Consider the following 27993-nt stretch of genomic DNA (forward strand, 5'->3'; position numbering starts at 1 on the left):
CCAATGATTATAGTCTGTCGTGAAGCAAGCAATGAGTAGCCCAACCTCTACATCTGGAAATAAACAATGAACAAGTCTTGCAGTTGTTCAGGCAAGTGTCAAGGCCCCTTAAACTATGGCACATGTGGTGGAGATGAAAAATGGATGGAATATGTGAAATGAATGAAACACAGAAAGCATATGTAACAGTGCCAGGTACACAGTAAGTGGCCAACAAGTGTGAGCTGTTATTATCTATTATTTCACCAACCAACGTGGAATTTCTTGGTCAGCGCTAGGAAATTTAGCGATAGGTCCCTTCCATTCATTCCCCGTAGGAGGGTGACCTTGCCTAAAGCAATGCATTCTTGACTGATAATACCCTTTTCTCCACTATAAACCTTTCCTTTTCTTCAGCTTGGTGGAACTCCTTTCTCCTTGTCAGATGGGATGCTGCCTGATCCATGAATCTTAAATAAACCCAATTTCACCTTTTCAGTTACTCAGTTGAATCTTTGTTGTTTAACAGTAGAAACATCAAAGATTACAGATAAATTCAAACAAACAGTTGTGAGCCCCAAATCTCTCGGGAGGAGTAACTAAGGTCCATAGCTGACATTCTGGAGAAATAGCTCCTGAGACCTCTACAAATGCAAAATTTGTGAAATCCTTGCCAGATAAGCTTCTTAAAATGCAGGGTGTAGAGCTGTGACTGGATAGACGGTCATTGCCATTCATTGAGATAGAGACCTCAAAAAGAAAAACAAACTTGATGGCAAAAAATGATGTGTTAATTTGGGGCTGAAATAGTTTGTGTTGAAGTCTGAGATTCTTCTAAGTGCATACAAAAATATTGAGGGCCTATGGTGTGCCCTCACAGGTACCAGGAGTGCTAGGTATTGGGGATACAAAGGTGAACAAAACAGATGGTTCTAACCTTACTGAGCTGGCAAGTGTATCAAATAAAGTATATACAATGTAATTCTAAACTTTGGTAGGGGTTATGTAAGAAATTATAAGATACTAGGATGTAAACTAATGTAGTTTAATATTTACTCATGTCCTTAATACGTTCCTGGGAACGTAAAAGTGCCATTTCTGGGTCTACGGATCTGCTTGTTTTATTTAAACATTAAAAAAAATAGACGTTATCGTTTTGGAGCAGTTTGAGGTTTAAAAAATTATTTTGATTATTTTACAGAGGCTTGGGGGAATGAGAAAGGATACTGAAACACAAGGGCTCTAGTTTGTTAAAATGTTCAGCGGGCGAGTCGGGCATAGCATTATAAGGTAAAAAACTACATATCCCAAGGAGCAGCGCGGCACGTCACAGAGGCAGGACGGCGCATGCGTGGAGGGGGTTCGCGTTACGACTGGCTCATAAAAGGAAAAAAGCGTGTGTGGTTCTCGACGTGCCGCGAATCTTCGAACGTAAGCGCGTTTTGATCTTCAGGCTTTGAAAAGCATTCGAGGGACGCGCCCGCGCCTGCCGTCGTAATTTCCAGCGCGACGTGCCTCTTCCGCCCCGTGGCTTGGCAGGTGGGGATGGGTCGCGGTGTGGGGCCCCCGGGGAATGGCGGGAGTGGAGGGCCAGGGTCCCTCCCGGTTGGTCCCCATTCCCGGGCCTCCCTGAGGCGGCTCTCTAGGGGCGGTGCGCACGCGCCCTGGGCGGGGAGAGGCGGAGCTTGGGGAGGGAGGGCCCGCGCCGGCGGTCTTTGGGATCTGCGCGTGCGCTGGCCGGCTAGGCGAGGAGGGGAAGCGGGCGTGCGCCGTGCGGGGCGCGGAGGCGGCGGAGGCGGCGGAGGCGGGGTGCTCAACTCAGGTGCGAGAAGACAGTGCCTGAGGATGAGCCCCTGTTAACGAGATAACTTTACTTGCCCTCCAGAGACTTCCAGTTGCCGCCCCATCTTTCTGCGCCCGCTTGCAGCGTGAGGTTTCAGCCTCTAGCTGGCGCCTCATCTCCAGGTCTCTGAACCCGCCCCAGTCTAGGCCCTCGCCACTCCGCTGAAATAGCACTTTGTAGAAGCTACCAGTGATCTCTCGGTCGCCAAATTCAGTGTTAAGTTCGTTCTCACTCCTGTAGCAGTGGTCGATGCGGCCATCACTGCCCTTCCTTGAAGCACGTTCTTCATTTGATTTGTGGAACCTTCTCTTTTTTAGCCTCAGCTGTAGCTCTCCCCTCTGCTGATTTCTTGTTCTTTATCTTTAATGGTTGTACTGCCCCAAGACCTCATCCTAATCCCTTCTCTGAGTCCACTTCCTAGGAGCTATCCATTTCAAGACTTGAAGTACGAATACCGTCTATTGTATTCTCCAATTTTGATCTTCAATCCAGTGCTCTGCCTTGAACTCCAGATTCTTATATTCACCTCTCTAATGACATCTCTTAAAATGTCAAATCGGCATCTCACACATGTCCAGTACTGAAATTTTGAGTTTTACCCCTCACATACCTTTACCTTCCCCAGTCTTCCCATTCTTTTAGTTGCTCAGGCTAAACACTGGTTTTTGTGCCCCGACCCTTTCCTTCTCCAGTGTATTAGTGCGATATTTGCCCTTGAGGCTTTGAAGTTTCACTACTGGCACTTATTCTCTCAAAGAGATATTCTCCCAAAGAGATATTCTCTTTGGCACTTAGTCCTTTTTGCCTGGGAATTTGTGTTTTCAGTTCTTCAATATTGCCTGTCATTGTTTATTCAAATTTATCCGTGTATCTGTTGTGTTCTCTGTGTCCCTTTTAAAGTGTTTACTTCACCGACCTTAAGTATATGGAACTATTTGTTTAATGTCTGTGTTCCTTTCTGGACTGGATTTCGTAAGCAAGGCAGGGACGCTTTGTCTCATTCACTACTGTATATTTCTCATGCCTGGCACAGAGTAGGTATTTGACAAATATTATTGAGTGAATGAATTTATAGAGAAGTACCTCTTCTCCATAGATGGGGAGTAGATTGTCCCTCTTAGAGTATAATAGCAACTAATTGGGGTGCCTGGGTGGCTCGGTTGGTTAAGCGTCCGACTCTTGATCTCAGCTCAGGTCTTAATCTTTTTTTTTTTTTTTTAAAGATTTTATTTATTTATTTGACAGAGAGAGAGACAGAGAGAGAGGGAACACAAGCAGGGGGAGTGGGAGAGGAAGAAGCCGGCTCCCAGCGGAGGAGCCTGATGCGGGGCTCGATCCCAGGACTCTGGGATCACACCCTGAGCTGAAGGCAGCCGCTTAACGACTGAGCCACCCAGGTGCCCCTCAGGTCTTAATCTTGGAGTCATAAGTTCGGGCCCCAAGTCAGGCCTGTCATTGGGCTCTATGCTGGGCATGGAGCTTACTCAAAAAAAAACAAAGGCAACTCATTTTTTTTTTTCTGGCATTGGAGAAAAGGTATTGACTAGCCAAGCTTCAGAATGGTTGAAAGACGATTTTAAGAGATTTTCACGATTCAGTTTGGTTCAGTAATCTATTCTGAAGACTTAATAGGTGCCAGGCCCTATGCTAGTTGCTGGGAACGTAAAGACGAATACAGCTGCATGTCAGTCTTCTAAGAGCTCATGGTCTGCAGGAGAGACAAGTAAGTGAGACAGTCTCTCAGCGTCTGTGTGACAAGTCCAAGAACGATGCGAGAAGTTTGCGCACTGTCCTTTGGAAGTTTTGACTGCCGTTGGCCTCAGGGCAGATGAGTGGGGCCTGGGGCAGCCAGATCCCTCTGCCATTCTTTTCTGGCTGCGAGCAGCTTTGTTCTTTTACACCAGTATGCCATGCAAATGTGACCGTAAGTATTCTGTTCTGCGTGTGCCGTGGTGTGAAGAAGGTCGGCAAGTGCTGCTGTGGAAGTGTTAACTTTGCTACCAGTTGATTTGGACCCTGAAAGATGGGCACATTCGACACCCAGAGAGAAGTGGGGGAAGGACCAAGGGGCATGTCAGGCAGGCCTGACGGAAGCACAGAAGTGCGTGCTTGCTTGGGATGCGGGCCCTGGAATTGCTCACTCTGGCTACTGTGTGCCAGTGCTCTTCGAGAGGGGCTGGCTGTCCGGGATCTGAAGCAGTGCCTTGAAAGTGTTTTGTAAGAGCGCCTGGCTGGCTCCGTCAGAGGAGCATGCGCCTCTTGGTCTTGGGGTCAAGAGTTCAAGCCCCATGTTGGGTACAGAGATTGCTTAAATAAATAAACTTAAAAAAAAAAAAAATCTAAAACAGAAAGTGCTTTGTAAACCACAGTGTGTGTTTTATAAACACCTGGCCCAACCGTGAGACACCCTGTTCTCAGTGGGTAGGTCCATCAGCCTCCATAGTTTCAGTGACCCCCAACTTTCTAGAGCTGGAAACGGGGACATGCAGTAAGTCACAGGCCTTTTTAACCTCATTTCTAAATTTGTATACAGGCGGTCTTACAAAGATTCTATTTATTTATTTATTTATTTATTTATTTATTTATTTTTACCAACCAATATGGAACCTTGATTTTTAACGTAATTTCTGCACATCTGGAGTACGAGAGTAATCCTTTTACAAATGGAACCGATTGCTAGAATAAACGACGACAAAACCACACTGGTATTTCATGTGACTCCACTGGAGTGTAAGATTCAAATCCAGCCAAGAAGTTTGTTATAATCTCTTTCAGCTTAGCATCTGACTGTTCTGAGATCCTTTCATCAGTCCTTATATTGCCCAACAGGGCTTGGTGCTGGCTGACAACATGAGCCAGGCACGCAGGCTCAAACTCCGTGATCTTGCTGGGCTCCAATTTATCAAGACACCCTCTTAGACCCGCATAAATAACAGCCACTCGTTCTTCAGTAGCCGTGGGAGAACACTGTCCTTGCTTCGGCAGCTCGGTCGAACACCACGACTCAGGAGCTGTCGAGTGGCAGCATCAGGGTCAGAACCGAGCTGGGCAGAAGCAGCAACCTCGCCATACTAAGCCGATTAGAGCTTCGTGGTACCTGCCGTCTGCTTCATGGCCCGGTTTGGGCAGCAGATCCCACACGGGACACAGACAAACCAACGTTAACGTCAGGGCAGGTACCTTTGTAAAGCAATTCTGTTTCCAAAGCAATTCTGTTTCCCGGAAGATCTGTCCGTCAGTGATGGAAATGACATCTGTTGGAACATAAGCAGCACATCACCAGCTTGTGTTCCTATGACTGGTAAAGCAGTCAAGGAGCCACCACCGAAAGAATCGTTCACTTTGGCTGCTCTCTCTGGCAGACGGGAGTGTAGGTAGAACACTTCACCAGGATAGGCCTCGACCAGGGGGCCGGCGGAGCAGCAGAGACATCTGACGGTGAGCAACAGCCTGTTCGGATAAGTCTTCGTAGATGATCAAAGCATGTTTGCCATTCTATCTAACATATTCTCCCGTAGAACAGCCAGAATAAGGGGCCAGGTACGGAAGGTGAACAGAGGTGTCAGCTCCGAGAACAGGCTCTTCAAGTGTAGAGGGCTCTTCAGCGGCGCCAGTCTTCTGAAGACCAGTGTTAGAGGCATGGAAGTTCCTTGCAGCGGTGAAGGGTGATCCCAAAGCATTTTTGGGGACCAGCCCGGCCTGCCGAGGGAGGGGGAGGGCCATGGCTCGGCGACGCGCACGGAGAGCATCTTTGCAGCTTCTCCTCGGTGATTCCCCTGCAGCCGCAGCCTCCGGACTGACTGCCTTACAAAGATTTTAAATGAATCTTTGAAATGAAATGAATGAAAATGAATCTCCTATAGAATTTTGATGTATCATCTGCATTGGAAAAAAATATCCAATTTACGTCACTCCGGGGTTTGTGGTCTCTGTGTCTGTGGACTGGAAGCCAGTTTGTTGAACATTGAACCAGCAGGATTTGGATGTTGATCCTATGAGGGCTGTTCGAGCCTTAACATGTAGGTCGTAGCGTCACATCTGGATTTGAATCCCACTTCTACCCCTTATTACTTGCGTGACCTGGGTAAAGTCACTGATTTCTCCAACACTCCGGCTTCCACAGTGCGAAATGAAGAGTAGAGCACTTACTCTGCGGGACCGTTAGGAGAGTTAGAGGGGGTCATCTACATAAAAGTGCCTAGCACATAGTAGGTATTCAGTAAGGACTGATTACCTTTATGTTTCTACCTCTTTATCAGATGCCATCATGAATCACCACCTTACTGGTGATACTTTGAGTATCAGTGATCTTAATAACCTAACAGTTGGTTGACGATTTCCAGTAGCTGAAATTGTTCTGCTTCTGTGATCTCTTTTGCTATTGAATAAGCCGAGCTGGTTACAAAGCTTGAAATTGGAAGGGAAAGCACAGATTTCAGAGTTTGCAGTTTTGCAACTACCTGTATTTCCCGAGTTACCGGGCATCGTTAAACTAGTCTGAACTTCAGTTTCCCCAGCTGTAAAGAGGGTGTGCTTATGGGGAGGCTGTAAGGTTTCAGTGAGAATCCCCTGTGTAAGCTTTGGTCTGGAAGCATGGTAGGTACTAGGGGAAAGAAATCAGCATCTCCTTAATTTTTTTCAAACCAATTGATGAATATCGATCGTTGGTGGTGGTGGCCAGATTGAGAGTATGGGATCTTAATGTAGGGTCTTAGATGCCTTCCTTCCCTTTGATTGAGAACAAAGCTCTTATTGTCTTAAGCCCTATAGGATTAATGTTAGAGGGGTTTAAGTTTAGGATGTTTGGATTTGTTTGTATGAGGCCTTGGCTTCTAGAGAGAAGGCTAGAGAGCAGGTTTGACTGGGTGGTTAGCAGTTAAAAGTCCTTTGTGCCTAGAATTACGTATTAGACGTCTCAGTTGCAGTTAACAAAAAGTGAACCCAAACTAGTCCAAGCAGAAAAGGAGTATCTGTTAGACTCTAACTGAAAAGGCCTGGGTATAGCAGCTTCAGGCACGGTTATATCCAGAAACCTATGTCACCAGGACTTTTTATGTCTTTCAGTGCTATTTCTCTCCATGTTGGCTTCTTTCTCAGGTAGGCAAAAGCCTCCATCAGTTTCAGGCTTCCCTGCTACTCTGTTCACAGCCAACTGAAAGAAGGTATGTCTTTGCAGATGGCTCCCAGCAAAAGATCTTAAGTTGATTTGGACCAGACTGGGTCACATACCTCTTCCTGAGCCAGTCATAGTGGTCAGGGAGAAGGGAACACTCACATCTTTGGAGCCAAGGCGAAGGACAGTCTCCCAAAGAGGAATTGGAGTGCTGTTACCAAAATGGAGAAAAGGTTATGGGCAGAATGCTCAGAGGTCGCTTCCTGTAGTGGTGGAGTAGCTCGTATCAGGCCAGCCCTCCCGCAAATAACAATTATAAACTGCGCGCCCACACGCACAAAACAAACAGGCAAAAAACACCCCTCTAACTGGACTAAGTGGAGCAGGAGTGGATGCCCGGAAGAAAGGGGTGGCGCTGGTGAGTCTCCTGATTGTTGTTGTTGTTTTGTTTTTGTTTTTGTTTTTTTTTTTTTAAAGATTTTATTTATTCGACAGAGACAGAGACAGCCAGCGAGAGAGGGAACACAAGCAGGGGGAGTGGGAGAGGAAGAAGCAGGCTCATAGCAGAGGAGCCTGATGTGGGGCTCGATCCCACAACGCCAGGATCACACCCTGAGCCGAAGGCAGACGCTTAACCGCTGTGCCACCCAGGCGCCCCCTGATTGTTGTTGTTAATGCCTCGTCACACGAGAGAGGCTCATCTTGGAAACAAGATAGCCACGCAGGAGGAATTCCAATTTTTTTTTTATAGGTTTTATTTATTTATTTGACAGAGTGAGAGACAGCCAGCAAGAAAGGGAACACAAGCAGGGCGAGTGGGAGAGGAAGAAGCAGGCTCCCAGCGGAGCAGGGAGCCCGATGTGGGGCTCGATCCCAGGACCCTGGGATCACGCCCTGAGCCGAAGGCAGACCCTCAACAACTGAGGCACCCAGGTGCCCCCCAAATTCTTGATATAAAAGTCATTTAACCTAAGTGTCCCATCAGCTGGTGAATGCAAAAACAGAATGAGGTCTGTCCATACAATGGGCTATCAGTCAGCCGTTAAAGGAGTGAAATACTGACGCACGTACACTAGGGATGAACCTTGAAAATATTGTGCTCAGTGAAGGAAGCCAGTCTCCGCAGGCCGTATACTGTGTGATGCTGCGTTGTCAAGTGGCCAGAAAAGACAGATCCGCGAAGTCCAGATCGTAGAATGAACAGTTAGTTACCCGTGGCTGGGGGGAGGGAGGACTGGGGAGTGACTACAGATGGGTACCGGTTTTGGGAGGTCATGAAGATATTCTAAAATGAGGTAGTGGTGATGGTGGCACAGCCTTGTGACTGGACTAAAAAGCCACTGAATTGAATGTAAAGGAGGCCAAGTAAGCGCCTGGGGAGGTGCCCAACGTCGTCAGCCACCGGAGAAGTCTGGAGTAAAACCACGGTGGAAATCCGCTTCGCGCTAGCGAGAATGGCTAAACGCTTGTTTTAAATATAATGAAGATGACAACACTGTACATGGCAAGAGGTCGAGCAACTGGGGCTTCCGGTGAGAATCGTGATGGCATCAGCTGGGGCCCTTGGACTCTGATAACGGGCAGCGTGGGCTGGAAGCCACTTCCTCCCAGCTTGGAGCTCTGGCCTTTCCATCAGGTGTGGTTCCATGCCCGGTGCTTTGTTCCCAGAGGCTCTGGCACTGGGGGTGTTTCCTGGGGGCAATTCAAGTTCTCAACTGACTGGATCTGGAGCTAGTTTGTTGTAAAACTGTGAAGTGGGGTGGTTCTCCCAAGCCGGGCACCGCCCAGGAGCCAGGGCTCAGACAGGAGAGCGCTCCTCAGCGGCGTGGACTCCATGCGGCCCATCACGTCAGGCTTGCTCTCCCCCGGCTTGGGATGCATCAGTGTTTTCTTGTGCTTGGGCCTTTGACGGCTTCGCTCACTTTAGCATAGTCCCTGTTTTTTTCCCAACAGTTCCCTGACCCCCACTTCCAGACAAGGAGTGGGTAGCTCGTGTTCACTCAGCGTACACATTGTGCCAGGCACCGCCTGGACCTTCCTTATGTTGTGAATCCTCAAGTGGGTGCTCTGGTTTTACTCAGCCTCGGAAAAGGCTCAGGAGTTCCCCAAAGGTGCCTCTGTGGCCTCATGAGAACTTAGCAGCTGTCCTGTCCCTGTTCCCCTTCTTGGAATGCGCCGAAAGTACGCATGTCGGTTCATTTGTCTGCTGGCTATCTTGCAAGCGGCGTATTTCATTTCTTTGTATGAGTTTATACTGCTCTGAGAACTGGGTGTGCTGCCTCCTCCTGTGTTTCCCAGAGTACTTGCTGACAAACAGCTGCCAAGCCCTCCCTAGTTCAGGCTTCATTTTGGGTGCCAAGAGACGAAGATGAGTAAAACTCTGTTCTTGTACTTAAGGGGCTGGGAATGTGAGAAGTGAACTCCCACACAGATAGAAACCAGCTTTACAAGAGCATATGCCCACTGATCGCCGTTATATTGCTTGTGCAGGGAGTGGCACACAGAATGAAAATCATTTTAGGTGGCTGGCACTTGCTTTAATGGTTCTTTAATATTGTTATACTATTTTTTTTTCCTGTTAATTAAGAAAAAGTGGAAGGAGCGGTGTGGCCAGAGTGCCCTGGGGAGCCAGGGGAGTTCCTGACTGCTGCGTGGTTAAGGAGTGCCCCCCAGGAAGAGGGGGCATAGAGCAGAAAGAACATGCTGGCGTTTGTCTATTCGGTCCTGGGGGAAGGGGCATCCGGGTAGTGGAAGACCTTGACCGGCCACTTGCTGAGTTGGTGACCAAGTGGTTCCAGAGATGGCAGCGGTTTTTCATAAAATCATGAAGTGAGGTTTTCGCAGGCAGGGCGCTACCCCGCAGGCAAGGCGACCCTCCAGGGCGCCGTTACCCGTGTCAGCACTTCTCAGGATTTCACACTGGATAGAAACAAGGGGAGATGAAAGCCTTTGAAAAACCATCGGTAACCATTCATACATGAGGGGATCCCGATAATTGGTGTAGGGGCTGAGTGTCGGAGGGTGAAGGTCTCCAGAAATGGGGCCCACCTCCCCACTGCTGCCTGCTTTGGTGTTTGAGCTACTCCCTCCCCTCCAGGCCACGTGGGTCAACTTTTCCAGCCAGTGCGCTGTTGAGTGTCCGCCTCCGTCTCGCGCGCGTGTGTCTGTCTCGCATCTTCCGTTTGCAGACGGTTCGATGAGATACCACGCTTCGTTCCCCCTGTGTTTCCATGGGATGCCTCTGGAGAAACACCAAAGAAACAGTAGGGGTTGCTTCTAGGGGTGGGAGATTTCATTGTACTTCTGGTATCATCTGAATTTTTTTATTATGTGCATATATTTCATATATATGTATATATTACAATATTCTTTTTCTTAAGAGAAACAGGCTTTGTGCCCAACCACAATGAGGCATAGAGATGGGATGATATTGTGATGTGATGAGAGCCCCAACTAAGACAGTGACAGGTGTGGTGGAAGGGAGGGGCTGGGTTTGAGAGAAATTTCTGAGGCAAAATCCCTAGAATTTGAAGAGGGTGGATCAGGGAGGTGGGGGTGGTAGACGATCCAGAAGGAGGAATGGGTGACTCTGGGATCCACAGCCTGGGAAGCTAGCTGGGCAGTGCTGGATGCCATCAGCCCACATCTGGAAGGCAGGGCAGAGCAGGAAGTATGAGGTGTCTGGTTTTGGACGTACTGATTTTTTTTTTATGTTTTATTGAGTTAAAATTCACATACCATATAATTCACCCATTCAAAGTGCACGATTCATTGTTGGGTTTTTTAAAGTATATTTATAGACTTGTACTACCATCCATTATTTAATTTTAGGATATTTTCTGGATGCATTGATTAAAAGTGTTTTTAAACTGTAGACTATTTCTAGCATACAAAAGTAGAGCGGCTCATGTAAGGAATGTCTCTGTCGAGCATAGGGATTTGGGGTCTTCTCCGACAGAGTTGTCCAGCCGGCATGAACATAAGGTTCTGAATCTTGGGGAAGTCATAGGGTCTGGCTGCAGATTTGGGAGTTGGTACCATGTGGTTCATAGTTGATAATGAGGTAGGCTGCAGGAGCCAGGGGAAAAGCCTATACTTAACAACAAAGTTTGGAACAGTTGATGTGGGAAATTTGAAATGGACCTAATGGAAGGGGGGGGGGGTCAGGGCAGGAGAGAGATGGCGTGTGAAGTAGAAAAAATTGTGAAGTTCCTCCCAAGTCCTTGAGCTGATCTCTCAGTGGTGGTTATTGGTGTCAGGGGACTGTTGATGGAAGCAGAGATGTGTGCGCTTGCCTGGGGAGCTTCCGGTCCGCTTGGGGGAGAAGAAGCCAGTGAATAAGGCGGAGTCCAGTAAGAGACAAGTTTGGCTTTTTAGGGACCATCCAGCAGAACCCATCTCAAGCTGATCCTTGGAAGTGTAACGTTTGTATCCTTGGTGAGGAGGGCCGTGCCATGGACTGCACTGGGGAGGGCAGAAGCCACACTGAAGTGGCTTGAAAAGTAAAACGGGGGTGAGGTCGAGAGACACATGCTTGGACAACTTAAGTTTTTCTGTGAAGAGAAACAGGGTGGGGAGCTGGAGGTGAGTGGGGATTGGAAGCCCTTCATTTTTTTTTTTAAGATGGGCTCTCCTGAAGTATGCTCGTTTTGCTCCTACCGCACGGGAAAGGGGTATCAGATGGCCCAAGAGGAGATGGGGTCCAGAGCCCAGAGGAGGGGCTGTGCTTCAGTAAGCGCGGGGCTAGTCCTTCCCGCTCGGACGCAGAGGTGGCAGGCGCTGCTGCACGTAACTCAGTGTGTTGATGGTGGGAACAAGGTCTCTGGCTTCTCTTCTGAGCAGAGTAGGAACCCAGGACTTGAGCTGGGGAGGGGGGTCCAGACCCAGGCCTGAGGGCAACAGCAAACACACTGAGGAAGTTTGAAGTGTGGGGCAGAATCACTGGGAAGGATAACCAATTTACGTGGTCAACCCCCCATGTCCAGCTTGGGGCTTGCCCCAGTTTTACTCTGCGCGGGTGTGGGCAGGTAGAAGGCAGGTGGTTCCACCTAGGATTCCTGCTTTAGTTAGCAGGAAAAAGAACAACCCTCTTCCATGCTAATCCATCCCTTCCTGGGATCTTTCTACGGAGTATCCCAAGCAGTCAGAGAAAAATAGGTACATTGGACTGCATAAAAATTTAAAAATGTGTTTCAGAGGACAAAATTCAATAATAAAGAGACGAATAACTCAGTAAAAATGGGTAAAGGGCAGTTCTCCAAAGAAGACACACAGAGGGCTAATAAACATGTGAAAACACGTTCCATCGTTACCCACTGGGGAAATGTAAATCAAAACCGCTAGTTAACATTTCACAGCCCACCAGGATGGCTGACCAGAAAGACAATCAGACACATTGGGTCGGAACTCTCAACCCTCGGGCATTGCTGATGGGAATGGAAAATGGTGCAGCCACTTTGGGAACAGTCTGGCAGCTCCTTATAAGGTTAAACGTAGAATGACCATAGGACTCAGCAATTCCATTACGAGGTAGACCCAGAAAATGAAAACATGTCCACGGAAAAACTTGTCCACGAGTGTTCGTGATAGCATTCTTCTTCTTTTTTAAATATTTTATTTTAAAGCAATCTCTACACCCAATGTGGGGCTTGAACCTACAACCCTGAGATCAAGAGTTGCGTTCTCTACCAACTGAGCCAGCCAGGCGCTCCTCATAACAGCATTATTCTCAGTAGCCAAAAAGTGAGCACAAGTGAACCAAATATCCATTGGTTGATGGATTAATATACAAAATGTGGTGTATGCAAACAAAGGAGTATTATTCCACAATAAGAAGAAAAGAAATACAGAATGGGCAAATCTGTAGAAACAGAAAGTAGGTTAGGGTTTGCCTAAGACTAGGGGGTCCGGGTAGGGAGGTGTGTCTATCTAAAATTAACAAGCCTTTAGACTTGGATTCTGGCTATTTCCTCTAAATGGACTCCTACAATATGTAGTCTGCTGCGTGTGGCTTTTACTTAGCATAAGGTTTTCAAGGTTCATGTGTTGTAGCACAGATCAGGACTTCACTCCTTTCATTGTTGAGTAATACATTCCTTTGTGTGACTAAAACCACTCTATCCATTCGCATTTCTCCACACCCTCGCCGACACTTGTTACTGGGTCTCTTTTGGATGATAGCCATCCTGATGAGGGTGAACTGATAATCTCCTAGTGGTTTTGATTCGTGTTTCCCTGATGGCTAACGATACTGAGCATCTCTTCGTGGGCGTCTTGGCCATTCATATATTTTCTTTGGAGAACGGTCTATTCAGATCATTTTTGTATATGGTCTGAAGTCAGGGTCTAAATTCGTTCTTTTACATTTGGATATCTAGTTGTCCCAGCGCCATTTGTCAAAAAGATGATTCTTTTCCCATGAAGGTTATCTTGGTACCCTGGTTGGAAATTAATTGACTGTGGGTGTGAGGGTTTATTTCTGGTCTCTCGATTTTGTTTCATGGATCTTTAGGTCTATCCTTATGCCAGTACCTCACTGTCTTAATTACTGTAGCTTTGTGTAGTGCGTTTTGTAATTGGGAAAACTTCTTTATTTTCGAGATTGTTTTGTCTATTCTGGGTCCCTTGAATTACCATATGAATTTTAGGATGAGTTTGTTAATTTCTGCAAAGAAGCCAGCTGGGATTGCATTGAAAATGATGAGGGATAGGGGCGCCTGGGTGGCTCAGTCAGTCGGGCATCTGCCTTCGAACCAGGTTGTGGCCTCCGGGTCGTAGTCTCCGGCTTTGGGATCGAGCCCCCGTGTCAGGCTCCTTGCTCAGCGGGGAGTCTGCTTCTCCCTCTTCCCCTGCCCCTCCCCCTGCTCCTGCACTTGTACACTCTCTCAAATATGTCAAATCTTGAGAAAGAAAGAAGAGAAGAGAAGAGAAAAGAAAAAAGAGAAAAGAAAAGAAAAGAAAAGAGAAAGAAAACGATGAGGGACAGAAGCAGGAAAATGGTTACCCTTAGCCAGGAAGGCTGACCTTTGATAGGGATCAAATATGTGCTGATTGCTACATTCTTCAAGGGTCTCGTGACTGCCTGTATAGCTCACCAATAGTTAATATCGAACTGAATGATAAACACCAGAGGAATCTTGCAAAGGTAGTTTTAGAAATTCAAAGAAACTTTTGTAATCCGATACTCCCCGTGTGCCTCCTTCCCTTTGATTGCTGAGTATATAACCACCAGCCTCACACAGCCAGAGCGCAGTTCTTTCTGCCCATGGGTCCTGTCCCCGCGCTACTTAAATAAACTTGCTAAGTTGCACTGTCAACAACTCAAGAATTCTTTCTGACCATTGCGCTCAACAACCCCCACATAAGTTTGGTGGCCTGTATGGGGACAGCCCCAAAAGGGATTCGGGAGATTCAGTGCAGCTCGGTAAGTCTTCTTTACCCCAAATCTTTGTCTCTTACTGTTCTTCAGAGATCTCCTGAATAGTATGACCCTTTGGAATGTGCCTTGTCCAGGTGCTCAGGAGAGAACCTCCTTCCTTTGGCTACACTACAGGGAGGGACAACCTCCTGCCATCTGGCCGGACACCAGTACCGTGGCCATAACGGTGTTGGGCTCAGGCTCTCACTGTTTTACCGGTTCGTTGAATACTCGTATTCTTGGGCACAGGATGGCCATACATGTCATCAGACTGGCCGCTGATCTTAAGACTCCCGTGTAAGGTTTCCTCGTCAGTAACCCAGTGTGAACCTTCCATGAGCATAAAATCCAAGGTATATCTGACCATATGCTTCCTGAAAGGGACCAGAGGGAGCTGTTACCCATTTGGGGCACTCACCCGACAGGGGACCACTTAATCTGAGAGCAGGACCGAGAATGCCAAACAGCCCAGGGGTAAGGACAAATGAGAGCCATGAAGAAAGAATCTAATCTGGGCAAGAATCTATCTAATCTGGGCAACTTTCTCATGAACTTTACCCACGATCCAGTCAAGGGAGTGGTCCTGTTCTGTATGTGCCCCGCCTTCTTTCCTGTCAACAGGTTGCTGCCAAGATCCTGTCCGCGTCTCCCTCTCTTTCCCAAGTTACTTGCCGCCTCTTTGCGGCTTCTTTTGTGCATCAGATCTGTGGTGTGTCTCGAGAGGACTGGATGAATGTTGCCTGACTCTTTCTTGTACGAGGGGGCTTCTCCCTCATTCGTTTCCAGGTGGATGGCTGTGCTAACTGCCAGTTGTCTGTGGTTGGTCTCCCTCGGGACAGTGACTTCAAGCAGTATTCCCAAGCAGCTGCTGAAACTCCTTTTGTTTCTAGGAGGTTCCCCGTATTCTCTGGCTTGGCGCGGACCGCCTGTTCACTTTTCGTGGGTGGAAAGGAAACGTGCATCTGTTCTTCTGCCCCAGCTGATGAGCTTTAGGACCCGGAGTCCTCTTTCTTCTGTTCGGGCTGTTCTTCACCTCCAGCCTTGTTGGCAGCACCTCCCCTCTTCTGCCACCCCTTCCCTCTCCCCACGTTTCTGCGCCACCCTAGGCCAGGCTTGGCTTACAGAACCAGTTCTGGTAAGACCTCGGTGCCTCTGGCGCCGTTGGCTCCTGCTCCTGCCCTCACTGTGGAGGAGCAAAGAGCACCCCAAGCTGTTGCACCACCGCCTTACAAGGTTCAAACTGAAGCACCCCTGAATCAGCATGAAGAGGTCCAGGAGTTCCCTTGGACTTAGACCACGCTGTTCAGATTTCCCCATCGGGGGCCCCAAGTAAAATTGACAGTGGGGAACAAATTGATTGACTTTCGGTGGGCCCAGGTGCAACGTAATCTGTATTGAAGCTGATTTAGGTTTGTTAGTTTAATTAAGATGGACGTGTCTTTAGCATTATCAGCATTAAATGTGAAAATTTTACTGAGGTTTACTAAAGGTAAGATAAGCTCGTGGTATCTTTGCTGTAATTTGTCTTCAAAAGCTGGCCTAAGATGATGGGTAGTTTTACCCGTCTCAAAGCTTTCATGGCTAGTTGTTAAGAGCGGGTAGGTTGGGGGCGCCTGGGTGGCTCAGTCGTTAAGCATCTGCCTTTGGCTCAGGGCGTGATCCTGGCGTTCTGGGATCGAGCCCCACGTCAGGCTCCTCTGCTGGGAGCCTGCTTATTCCTCTCCCACTCCCCCTGCTTGTGTTCCCTCTCTCGCTGGCTGTCTCTCTCTCTGTCAAATAAATAAATAAAATCTTAAAAAAAAAAAAAAAAGAACAGGTAGGTTGAATAAATAAGAAGGTTTCTGGGGGGGCTCAGTCAGTTAAGTGTCCAACTGCTGATCTCGGCCCAGGTCTTGATCTCACAGTCATGAGTTCTAGCCTCGCACTGGACTCCACGCTGGATGTGGAGCCTACTTAAAAAAAGAAAAAAAAGGTTTATAGGTAACACTTTTAAATGGCTTTCAAATCCTTGATAACCTGAATCTTTCAAGTTTTGCTAAGTTAAACAATACATTGGATTGAATTCACTGACAATCTAAGTCTTGTCCCCGGCGACATAAAATACTACTGCATTGTTGACTGACCACGGGTCTGTGCTTCTGGCGACTTATCGCGGAGAACCTGACAGAGTTGCTTTCCTTACCCATCCCATCAGCCTTAATGACATTTAACAGAATTTTAACTCAGAAACCTTAGTGTCCAGTGAAAATTAAGTAATAACCAGTTGTGAACTGTCTGCTGCCCCAGAATTCTTTAGACTGGCAATTTATGAGTACAGTGCATAATTTCTAAAAACGTATGTTTTCTCCATAGCACAGTCTTTCAGTAAAGCGTAAAGCATGTTTACCAACAGACTCAACTCTGTATTTAGGCAAGTAGGAAATGTGTAAGAAATGAGAATACAGGGGCTCCTGGGTGGCTCAGTCGGTTGGGTGTCTGCCTTCAGCTGGGGTCATGATCCTGGGGTCCTGGGATCAAGCTGGGGAGTCTGCTGCTTCCTCAGCCCTTCCCCCTGCTCATGTTCTCTCTCTCTCTCAAATAAATAAAATCTTAAAGAAAAAAATATTTTAAAAAACAAAACAAAATGAGAATACATTTTGTTGAGGGGAAAAAAGTAATTTTGTCCTAAAATGAGACTGGTTATTTAGAGAGAAAAGGCTTAGGACAAAATCGGAATGAAAAAGAAAGTTGTAGAAGGTTTGTGAAGGCAGATCTTTGAAAAGAACTTTGTAGTCAGGACTAAGATTGAAATAGATGGATTTTTTCTTTTTTAAGATGTTATTTATTTGTGGGAGAGAGAGAAACAGATTCCCTGCGGGGCTCAGTTCAGCACCCTGAGATCATGACCTGAGCCAAAGTCAGACGCTTAACCGACTGAGCCACCCACGCGTCCCACAATAAATGGGTTTTAAAAGTACGCTGGTATAAGATTGATGCTCTGCTTTCGTTTTCTCAGATCGTTGGTGTGCTCATGATAAGAAATTGTAAACAAAGGTTTATTCTTCTTTATGTGCCCAGAAAACCAACGCTTCTATGTTTTGTCTTTATCAGGTCTTTGATTACTTAAGAAAGTAGTCTTAAACAAAGAGAGAAGAAAACTTCTCAATATTAGAGGAGCTAAGTTTTGCTAACAGCCCTATAACCACCTATAGAATCTCACAGCCAGCTCGGTTAACGAAATCCTGAGTTTCATGGTGATCTGCGATCCTGTTGAGGCATAGACTTTGAAGCTTCCCAAGATTCAAATTCTAAATAAAGCCCTTTTGACTAATGAGGCTGGTTTATGTGGTGTGTTAAGTTACTTGGGAAGCACCGTCAAGAGCAGTGATGAGAAACCTCGGGTTCTGTTGTTCGGGTAAATGCTAGTGTGCCTGTTGTAGAAATTATGCGAAATTCCTGAAGCCTTAATATGTTCCGGTGTGAGGTCATCCCTGGACCCTCTGAGCTTCAGCAGGCAGCAGCCATTAACGGGGTCCCTTCTGTTCGCCCCTCGCCAGGCCCTGGTCCGCCCCATGGCTCTGGTGTCTGCTGATTCCCGCATCGCAGAGCTGCTCACGGAGCTCCACCAGCTGATCAAACAGACCCAGGTAAGAAGCCGCAGCCCTTGGCGCCTGGAGGGCAGCACGCGAGCCGCAAGCCATGGGGCGGGGAGGCGTTCACAGACTTTGGACATGCAGGGACCAGGTGACCGATGAACCGGGAGAGGAGGAGAACGTGGGGTGAGCGCCAGATTTTCTATCAGCGGCAGGACATCGTGATCCTCGCTGTTCCCTAACAGCTGTGATGAGATAGGAGCCACATACCGTACAGCTCACCCATTTGAAGTCTACGATTCCAGTGGTTTTCAGTCTATTCACAGAGTCGGGCCACCATCACCACGATCAGTTTCAGAACATTTTCTTCATCTGACAAAAATGCCCTGTACCCATCATGACCCCCCTTCTCCCTCCAGCCCCTTATCCCCGCTGAACGAAGATGCCCTTAGCAGGCCGGGTATGCCAAGAGTGTAGACGTTCTCTCCCAGGAGCCGGTCAGGGGCCTTGTTGGGAATGTGCAGGGTCTGAAAACACAGGCCTGCTGAGTTCGTCTTTTACGGCGCAGCCGCCCCCGCCCCGGCCCTCGGCCTCGGCTCCTTCGCAGCGAAATGATAGCGGAGCCTCGAGTTAGTACGGCAGCTGCCCGGGAGAGAGCGCGGCGGCGTGAGGACGGGTATGCCTGGCCGTGGAGGGGCGGGGGAGACTGCCAGAAACAAGCAGTCTGTCCCCTCGAGCCGCTGTATACGTTCCCATAATCTGCGCTGATCTGATTACCCCTTCCCGCCTCATCCAGTACTGTCCGCGCCTTATCATACATCTGCGTAAAACTGTTCAGCACAGAAATCAGCCGACGGTGAGCTGAAGCCAGTTCTTCCTCGGGCCCCTCGTTGCCCGTCAGCGTTCCCGTCCGAGGAGACTCTGGCTCCGGCTCCCGGCACATTTGCCCCTCAGTGTTAGCACATGACTTCTGGACGTGAGGCAGCTGAGGCTTACTAGCGTGGCCGGCGGGTTGCGCCCCGTTCAGCTACGGTCATGGCAGAGTTCAGTTTCGCTACAGAATGAGTTAGTGAGAATCACAGAGCTGTTTGGTATGCCTTCCCAACAGAATGGCCTTGCCCATTTTCCAGGTGCCGTTATGGACGATATTTTTGCTTTATAGTATTTTTACTTCACAGTACTTGCTTTATTCCCGTTGGCCACTATTCAGTTATTTCTCGGTTCTGAGTCGTCTGGGGACAAAGCCAGCGCCCTGTTCAGCTCACAGGCTTCTGCTGAGACTGCTTTTCATTGTGTGTTCTCCTATAGCAGGGCCCACCTCCTACTTGGGGGGCCCCAGGTGGTACCCAAAATGACAGTCCTGTCTCTGCCAGCTGTAGAATGTCTTACTTTGATCTGTTCTTGGGTCAGGGCAGTTATAGTGCATTGATATAAATTACAATTGGAGCCCAACACGGGGCTTGAACTCACGACCCTGAGATCAAGAGTTGGACACTTCACCGACTGAGCCACCCAGGCGCCCCCACCCAGGTTTATAGTTACACAATGACCCATCTCCTGGGAGCCATGCACCACATGGTCCTATGGCCCAGAAGGGAGCGGTCCTGGGATTGCCTTCCCAAATGATGTCCTTTGTAGTGGGATGTAACCTGAAAAGTAAGGGTCATAAGATACTGGCGTACGCATTTCTGGGGCCTCTGGGCTGGGATGCCGGGTGCCACAGCAGGACGAAGGGCCGTCCTCCTGCCCTGTTGACCTTATCCCTGCAGGAAGAGCGTTCGCGGAGTGAACACAACTTAGTGAACATCCAGAAGACCCATGAGAGGATGCAGACAGAGAACAAGAGTAAGTCCCTGGGCTCAGAAGAGAAAGGGGAGGACAAGGTCGGGTGGCTGAGACCCAGAACGTGGCTATCACTAGTTGCAGACAGGACTTTTGCGTGTATCTACATAATCCAAAACGAGCTTCTCCTTAGCCAGAGGGACAGTTTTCCCTTTGGCTGAGTGACCTAAGGTGACCCAGGAAACAGATGACAAACTACCTAGCACTAAGGAACCTTAAAATCCCTCAGCTCTAGGGACTGGGAAGTCAGTGTTAAAGCTGCACCCAGGGGAACACCTTTGAGTGCACAAGCACCCCGGTTAGCTGGTGTTTTCTAAAGAGAGAGCTTCCCTCCTAGCATCCCCTGCATGTGCCCCAAAGGCCCTCCTGCTCAGCCTCCTGGGTTGGTGCTTTCCAACTCCGAGCAGCTGTGAGAACTGTTGTCTGTTTTCCTGTGCGCCGAGAAATAGTTTCTGCGTGTGTCATGCTACGGCAAAGGCTAGAAAGTCTTCTGCCACATGCAGTGATGGCGTTTGTACCATATGAAAACGTGAACTCGTTAAACATGGGACCTGGGCCTCAGGGGGCACTTCTGAGCCACCAAAGCTCACGTCTCCGTCCATGGCCTCTGCACGCCTCTGGAAGTCCAACTCGGGTGCATGGAAGCAGCACCGTGGGACCGCCAGCTGCGCCCTTGCCCACGCCTCTTCCTCTGCTCGCTTTGCAGTCTCTCCCTATTACCGGACAAAGCTGCGTGGGCTCTACACGACCGCCAAGGCGGATGCGGAGGCTGAGTGCAAGTGAGTCCTGTCCCCTCCCCTTTGCCGCCCACCCGTGTGCTGGGCTGCAGGAGCCTGCGGACCCCAGCCCCCGCCGCCTTTCCGGCCACAGATGAGCAGATTCCCGCTCCCCAGGCTGTCCCTTGGGGCCCCCCGCCTTCCCGCTAGCCCTGCTGTTTCCTAGATGCAGGGGCCGGACCCTGCAGGGCCTTTTCCTTGTCAGGTGACCGGCAGCAGTAGCTCCGCTGAGACCCAGTCGCTCCATCATTGCCACGGGGATCATAACTGTCTACAGAACTGTCAGCACGACACGAGATAATGTATCTAAATTGCTCACACCAGTGGTTTTCACACTCTTTGACCATAACCCATGGTAGGAAATACATCTCTGTCGTGGCTTCATCTTCATTCTAAGACCTCGTCATTGTCGCTATAATAATACTAATCAGGACTCCTGTGTGGCCGCGCTGAGCCAGCTACCGTCCCAGCTACTTGACGTATTTAGCTCATGTAACGCTCAGAGCGACCGCAAGGTGCTTGGACGTTACCCCCATTGTACCAGTGAGGACAGTAAGACACAAGGGGTTCCATAATCTGCTCAAAGTGACGCAGCTAGCAAGTCAGGGAGCCCGGTTGTAAACCCAAAGTTCACATTCTTTAATACCGCGCTAGAGCGGTGTAACGATGGCCGTTCCACAGCACACGCGTGTATTTTATATGTACGTACGTCACAGAGCTGGAGCAAGAAGCGCAGTTTGTACTGGGTTTTTTTTGTTTTTACTTATTTATTTTAAGATTTGATTTATTTATCTGAGAGAGAGAGAGCATGAGAGGGGGGAGGGGCAGAGGGAGAAGCACACTTCCCGCTGAGCAGGGAGCCCAGTGGGGGGCTCGATCCCAGGACTACGACCTGGGCCGAAGGCAGTCACTCAACCAGCTGAGCCACCTAGGCGTCCCTGGTTTTTGTTTTGTTTTTTTGTTTTTAATTTTTTTTTTTTTAAATCAGAGAGAGAGAGTGAGCACAAGCAGGGGGAATGGCAGGCAGAGGGAGAAGCAGGCTCCCTGCTGAGTAAGGAGCCCGATGTGGGACTCAATCTCAGGACCTTAGGTTCATGACCTGAGCTGAAGGCAGCCACTTAACCAGATGAGCCACCCAGGCGTCCCACAGGTTGTATTGTTACCCTATATATAGTCTGGGTTTTGTTTTGTTTTTTAAGTAATCTATACACCTGACATGGGGCTCGAACTCCCGACCAGAGATCAAGAGTCACGTGCTCTTAGGACTGAGCCAGCCAGGCATCCTCTGTTCTGTTTTTTTTAAATGCTGGTTGTTACCCCAGAAATTAATCTCACAAGTCCCTAATGAGTCGTGGCCTGCTGTTTAAATACTGCCTTGCACGTGTTATGGCCGCACCCTAAGTCCTCCCATCTGGCCCTTCACAGACCCTGCCTTGTACTCACGGTCCCAGATTTCCTTTGCCTGCCATCGTCTTTATTTTGCACATCTTTGCTGGTGCTTACCCTTTGCCTGGTGCTGGGCAGTCCCCATACAGAGACACGAGGATAGCGAGGACCCAGCCTACGAGGGCAAACGGTCGAAAGGAGAGGCACCCTAAGAAAACAGTGACCAGGACAGTTGTAGTTGGTGGGCCAGCCATGGTGGGCTCACTGTGCCTGGGGGCCTGCAAAAGCCACAGGGAGGAGGAGAGACTTGAAGTAGGGGTCCGGGGGAGACACGCAGAGGCCATGGAGGAGTGCATACCGGGCATGCGCACTCGGGGGGGGGGGGGTCGGGGAATGAGAACCAGTCCTCTGTGGCTGGGGAAGGGCAAGGCTGGGGAAGGGAGGGCTTCCAATAACTGGAGTTTATCCTGGAGGCCATAGGGAGCCAGCGAAGATGTAAAGCAGGAGAGAAACCCTGGCTGCTGCATGGAGGGCAGACGGGGTGAGATTCAAGGCCAGTTAGGAGACCAGGCAAGAGATGGTGATGGAATTGAGCCAAGACAGTGGTCGTGGGGATGGAGAAGCAAGGGTGGGTTCGAGGGCAAGTTCTGAAATAACACTGGGGGACCATTTGGCCAAGGGGAAGCTGAAGATTCCAGGCTCTGCAGCTTAGACAGAGGGACCTGACAGGGCTCGCCATGCTGGGCTGGGGCCGGCTTGTGCAGGAGGAGACACCGCGCCTTCGGATTGCTGTGTTGTTTACCGGCTTCCCGGCCCCCCCTTCCTGCCCCTCTTCTGACGTGCACATTTGCCATCTGGCTGTCAGGCCCTTTTCTACTCATCTGCCCTGGAGTATGGCTTGTGTCAGCTTGAGTAATGCACGCATTTGAGAATAAAAGGCAAAAGGGCCCTTCCCACTCACTGCTGGCAAAGCCACTGCTTCTGAAACCAGTTTGGTGCGGGCTCTTTTCTGGTATTGACCCACCCGGAGTTAAACATTTATAAGCTCCTTTCAGAATTGCAGGGGCCAACCTTTTGCAATCCTGCCGCCATTTCACTTTTTGACTCTCAGAAGTTCCTACATTCATCACTAGATCCTGTCCCCGTGGGCACCAGGCGCCATGCTGGGCACGGGAGCGCGTGAGAGGCTCCCAGTCCGGGTGGGGAACACGTCTGCGTGTGTCCCTGCAGCAGTCTCCGCCACCCACACGTGTCTAAGGAGAGGTGCCAAGAGCCCGCCTCAGGAGCTAGCCCCAGACCCGTTGACGCATCGCCCTTCTCTCTTCCATGTGCGCCAAGGCTGCCCCCCAGCTGGTTTTCATCCTCCTGTTTTGTAGAAAATAGAGAACCCCTGTCCTTTAATTTAACAGTTGGTCTCTTTTTTTAAAAAAAAAGGCCTTGAGTTGGCACACTGGCAGGAGGGATCAAAGGGAAACAAGATCAAAGATCCCACTTTCCATAAACAGGTAGCCATTTCCAGGTGGGATCAAATCATTTTCTAACCTTAGTGCAAAAGGCATTTCTCGACAGTGGAAGGGATGGCGTCCTCAGTGGTGCTTGGGCCGCAGGCGGCGGGTAGCTGCATTAGCCGGAGTTCCGGCTGGGGAAGACAGGGTAGGGTAGGGGCGGCCGGCTGGGGCAGGCAGAGCTACGGTGCCGCCGTGCAGGGGCCCGGGCAGCTCGGGGGCTAGGAGGTCAGGGGCGCAGAGGAGAGAACGAGGCCACCGTGCCGGGCCCTGGACAGCGCGGTTGGCTGGGGGTGCTTGCAGCCCGGGAGTGTCCTAGCTTGCTGAGAGCAGAGGCGCCACCCTAGTCTCCGTCGGAAGGTGGTCTCTTGCAGTGTGTGCGGGGTTGTTCCCATTTTCCCTTATGTGATGAGGAAGTCTCTACGGGAGACACTGATGATGTAAATATCCCATGTCCTGGCAGACGCCCGGCTTTGGCATCTGTTTATGATTCCTGCCTAAAACAATTGGGATTTTTTTTTTAAGCTCCCCACGGGAGGGGCGCCTGGGTGGCTCTGTCAGTTGAGCGTCCAACTCTTGATCTCAGCTCAGGCCTTGATCTCAGAGTTGTGAGTTTAAGCCCCACATCGGGCTCCACGCTGAGTGTGGGACCTACTTAAAGAAAATAAATAAATAAATAAATAAAATAAAGCTCCCCAGGGGATTCTGATATGCGGCTAGGGTTAGGACCCACTCCGTTACTGTCTCACAGAGTCTGGCTTAGGCCATGCTTCATAAAACTGTGCTCTTCAGCCAGGTCCAGCAGCAATGGTCAGACTCCCGAGTTCCCTTTGGCCTCCTGGCTTTTTCTCTGCTGCTCTCCTGGTGCCCGACCACACCCGGCCTCTGGCCCTGCCGGATGAGCTCCACAAGAGCCCGGGGCGTCCCCCGAGGCTGGCCCATCTGTGAGGCGGTGTCTCCCTCCTGTCGAATGAAGGCCTTTAGAACCCTGGGGGTACTTACTAAAGGTTGACCAGAGGAAGTGCCCCAGGACAGGAGGAGAATAAATGACCCCAAATGGAGTCTGGGCTGCTTTTTCCTATTGAAATATTCTTTGGGGGAGGCCTCGAGATCTAGGATAAAGAAACCTTCCTCCAGAGAGGATTGTGTTCACTTCTGCGGGATTGCCTGGGCCCCAGCCACCCTGGAACGCTGTAAAGGAACTCCAGAGGTTTCCTGGGGCTGCAGCCTATCAGAGACCAATTCCCTCCACCCTCAGCCCCGCTCCGAGCCCAGAGAATGCCCCACAGTCCTCTGGAGCGTCTCCTTTGACTTGTCCCAGCTCGGGCAGACGCCGAGCTTTAACTTCTATCCTCCGAATGTCCAGACTGTTCGAGGGGCCAGCACTAAGGCATGGCTTCTTCAGCCTCAATCAGATGCGGCTGGCTCTGCTGGGGTTACCGCCTGGGGTCCTCTTGGATTCTTTGGTGCGCGACCTCTCGCTACCTTGTCCGTTCTTTCATGCCTTTAAAATGTAAACACAGGAGCCCCTGGCGGGCTGTCTGCAGAGCACGCAACTCTTGAACTTGGGGTTATGGCTTCGAGTCCCACATTGGACGTAGAGATTACTTAAAAATAAAGTCATAAATGAATATAATATTCTAACTAAATATCATAAAATTAATTCATTGAAAAAACAGGGTTTATAGTTTTTGGCAGTAGGGCTGGTCTGAGTTGCCCAGCCTGCTGTAAGCAGAAAAGGAAGTCTGTGCTTTGTGCTTCATCCAGACCTCTTCTCTCCCTTCTCCCCACCCTCAGCATCCTCCGGAAAGCTCTAGATAAGATAGCGGAAATCAAGTCTCTCTTGGAAGAAAGGCGGATTGGTGAGTTGGAGACAAGCTTGGCGCTTCCGGAGCAGGTGGAGTGAGGCTCCCTGAGAGCAGCCGTCGTGGCTCCCTGCGGGAGCGGGGGCGCCTCAGCCCCGTGGGCTCGGTCCGTGGACTTCTCACGGGGAGCGCGTCTGGGCAGCCTGGGTCTGGGACGGAGTGGAGGTCCTGGCCGGCGCTCGGAGGCAGGGGCTCCCAGTGTCCCTGTGCAGACCTGGGAGATCTCACCCCGCCCTCGCATGCTTCTCTCCCCCTTGTGCCTGGGACAGTTGCCTCCTTCCTGCCCCCCCCCCCCCCCTCTGCGTGTGGTAAGCTCCTTCACATGGAGTTCACACAGGGGGTTGGCTTCCAGATCCCTTCAGACCGCCGCGGCTCTCCCACCTCCTCCCCTTTCACTGAACCCACAGCGGGCAGACGCCTTGCCCGTCAGACACGTCCCACTGCCGGTTGGGCTTGCGCGACGGTGGCTGGGGGTGTTGAGCCACGCCCGAGGAGGTCAGGGGTCCGCCCACCTATGGCCGTCCTCCTAGTTCTCTGTTGAATGACGACACGGAGTAGCAGGGTACACACAGCATGCCGACGGCTCTGTGAAACGTTCGCTGACTGGACAAACGGATGTGACCGGCACCTCAGAACCCTTCTTTTGCCCTCTCTAGTTCCCTCCCCACCGCCCCCCCCAGGAGGTGCACTCACCTGACCTCTCACGGGTCCTTTCACCGTGGGCGTCTAGTGGGGGGGCAGGGATCACGCTGGGCCCTGGGTGGGAACTTGCACCAGTGCGAGCGTGGGGCCGCGGGAGCCCTGGCCCTGGTGCCTCAGGGGCGCGCTTCTTCCCACAGCGGCCAAGATCGCGGGCCTGTACAATGACTCGGAGCCCCCTCGGAAGACCATGCGCAGGGGGGTGCTGATGACCCTGCTGCAGCAGTCGGCCATGACCCTGCCCCTGTGGATCGGGAAGCCTGGTGACAAGTGAGGGCAGGCCCGGGGTGGGGGGAGCTGACGAGAGAGAAGAGCTGGGACTAACACCTTATTCCAACCCTCAGGCCCCCACCCCTCTGTGGGGCCATTCCAGCCTCTGGGGACTACGTGGCCAAACCTGGGGACAAGGTGGCTGCCCGGGTAAAGGCTGTGGACGGGGACGAGCAGTGGATCCTGGCCGAGGTGGTCAGCTACAGTCACGCCACCAACAAGTGAGTGGACGCCCGCCCTCGGTCCGCTCTCCCGTTACCCCCTGCGCTCGCTGCCCCTCGCCCCCTCTGCAGGCTGGGAGAAGAGCCTCCCCCAGGGTGCCTGTGGGGACAGGACGGCTGTGCCTCCAGCTCCCCGGGCTGCTTCCCCTCCCCACGCCCCACCCTTCCCCTCCCCGCCACTCCCGGACTTGCACCGCGCACCTCCCCGCAGCCACCGTGTTCTCTCTGTTCTGCAGGTATGAGGTCGATGACATTGATGAAGAAGGCAAAGAGTGAGTGCGCGGGTGAGGGAGGGACCCGGCAGCTGCTGGGAAGGAGCCCCCCTGCCGGCCGTGGGTTGACCTGAGCCCCCCTTCCAGGAGACACACGCTGAGCCGGCGGCGCATCATCCCACTGCCCCAGTGGAAAGCCAACCCGGAGACGGACCCCGAAGCCTTGTTTCAGAAGGAGCAGCTCGTGCTGGCCCTGTATCCCCAGACCACCTGCTTCTACCGTGCGCTGATCCACACGCCCCCGCAACGGGTAAGGCGGCCCCCAGGGGACAGACAGACCAGGACGCCAGGACTGGGCTGAGCGGATGGGTCACCGGGTCACCTTCCACCTTCTCTGAGCTAGGAGAATCCTACGGGTTACCCTCTCCTGCTTCCACTCTGCCCTGTCCCCTAGGGCAGTGCCAGCCAACCCCCCCCTCCAACCTTCAGGGGCCTAGCCGGCCTCGCGTGGAATGGGACCGATGTACCCTCTGGTCTCACCTCACTTTTGCGCTGAGATGGGCAGCACATGCCCAGGGCCTGTCCTTCACCCTTGGCTGTCGCACCACTGCCCTTTCTCCATCTGAGGCTGTGCTTCCTCATGCTGGTGACCCATCCCCTGATGGCAGTTCCAGGCTGTTCTCCCCTCTTCCTCCAGGAGCCCTGCCTGCTGCCCTCTGGGTTTTCCTTGATCCCCCTAACAGAGGGTCCCCAAAAGCTACCAGATCCCCCACATAGACAGCAGGTCTCCCTCCTCCCTGCTCTTTGTCCCCTGGCCCTTTGTTGCCGAGAAAAGGGCTCTGTCGTAGCAGGGACTAGGTTCAGAGTGAGGATGGGGACAGGAGAGGCTGGGAGCCCGTGTACCAGAGGTTCCCGTCAGTCTGGGCTGGGGGCCTCGCCTGGGGCTCTCTGACCAGCCCTTCCTGTCTGCCCCCTGCCACAGCCCCAGGATGACTATTCAGTGCTGTTTGAAGACACCTCGTACGCAGACGGTTACTCCCCTCCCCTCAACGTGGCCCAGAGGTACGTGGTGGCTTGTAAGGAGCCCAAGAAAAAGTGAAGCGGGCTGGCGGACGCACGGTCTCCTGCCACCCTCGTAGGGGAATGCAGCAAAAGATTTCATGGCTAATAAATATTGTTCCCCTTTGCCCACATCTCCTTGGTTTTGTTTTTTTCCAGGCCCTTCTCCCCTTCCCCATAACCGGGCAAGTTGGGGAACTGGAGGCCCCCGGGGAGGTGGCTTCATTTGGTCCC

General features: G+C 50.8%; 1 protein-coding gene and 1 pseudogene across 5 annotated transcripts; one reads left to right on the forward strand and one right to left on the reverse strand.

Annotated features, from left to right (window-relative positions):
* Positions 1 to 1327: 1327 nt before the first annotated feature.
* Positions 1328 to 27893, forward strand: SGF29 (SAGA complex associated factor 29). 5 transcript variants are annotated; one of them, XM_026515710.4, is made up of 10 exons: positions 1328 to 1410; positions 17889 to 17978; positions 19694 to 19769; positions 20473 to 20545; positions 25231 to 25295; positions 26138 to 26267; positions 26342 to 26488; positions 26725 to 26760; positions 26848 to 27010; positions 27683 to 27893. In XM_026515710.4, exons 2-10 carry the CDS (start codon positions 17904 to 17906, stop codon positions 27797 to 27799), a joined length of 882 nt encoding a protein of 293 aa, XP_026371495.1. In that variant the 5' UTR covers positions 1328 to 1410; positions 17889 to 17903; the 3' UTR covers positions 27800 to 27893. The 5 variants fall into 5 exon arrangements, with proteins under 5 accessions (XP_026371495.1, XP_026371497.1, XP_057170914.1 ...); XM_026515712.4 differs by having other exon boundaries at positions 1359 to 1518; XM_057314931.1 differs by lacking the exon at positions 1328 to 1410 and adding an exon at positions 1782 to 1801.
* Positions 4499 to 5545, reverse strand: LOC113267640 (ATP synthase subunit alpha, mitochondrial-like; annotated as a pseudogene).
* Positions 27894 to 27993: the final 100 nt, after the last annotated feature.

The sequence above is a fragment of the Ursus arctos genome, unplaced genomic scaffold (genome assembly GCF_023065955.2).
Source record: "Ursus arctos isolate Adak ecotype North America unplaced genomic scaffold, UrsArc2.0 scaffold_2, whole genome shotgun sequence".
NCBI classification, from domain to species: Eukaryota; Metazoa; Chordata; class Mammalia; order Carnivora; family Ursidae; genus Ursus; species Ursus arctos.

Coding starts and splice junctions, on each gene's coding strand:
- SGF29 (XM_026515711.4), top strand. CDS start 14,314: ATGGGGACAGCCCCAAAAGGGATTCGGGAGATTCAGTGCAGCTCG. Junction 25,296..26,137: donor CTTGGAAGAAAGGCGGATTG/GTGAGTTGGAGA, acceptor TTCTTCCCACAG/CGGCCAAGATCGCGGGCCTG. Junction 27,011..27,682: donor TCCACACGCCCCCGCAACGG/GTAAGGCGGCCC, acceptor CCCCTGCCACAG/CCCCAGGATGACTATTCAGT.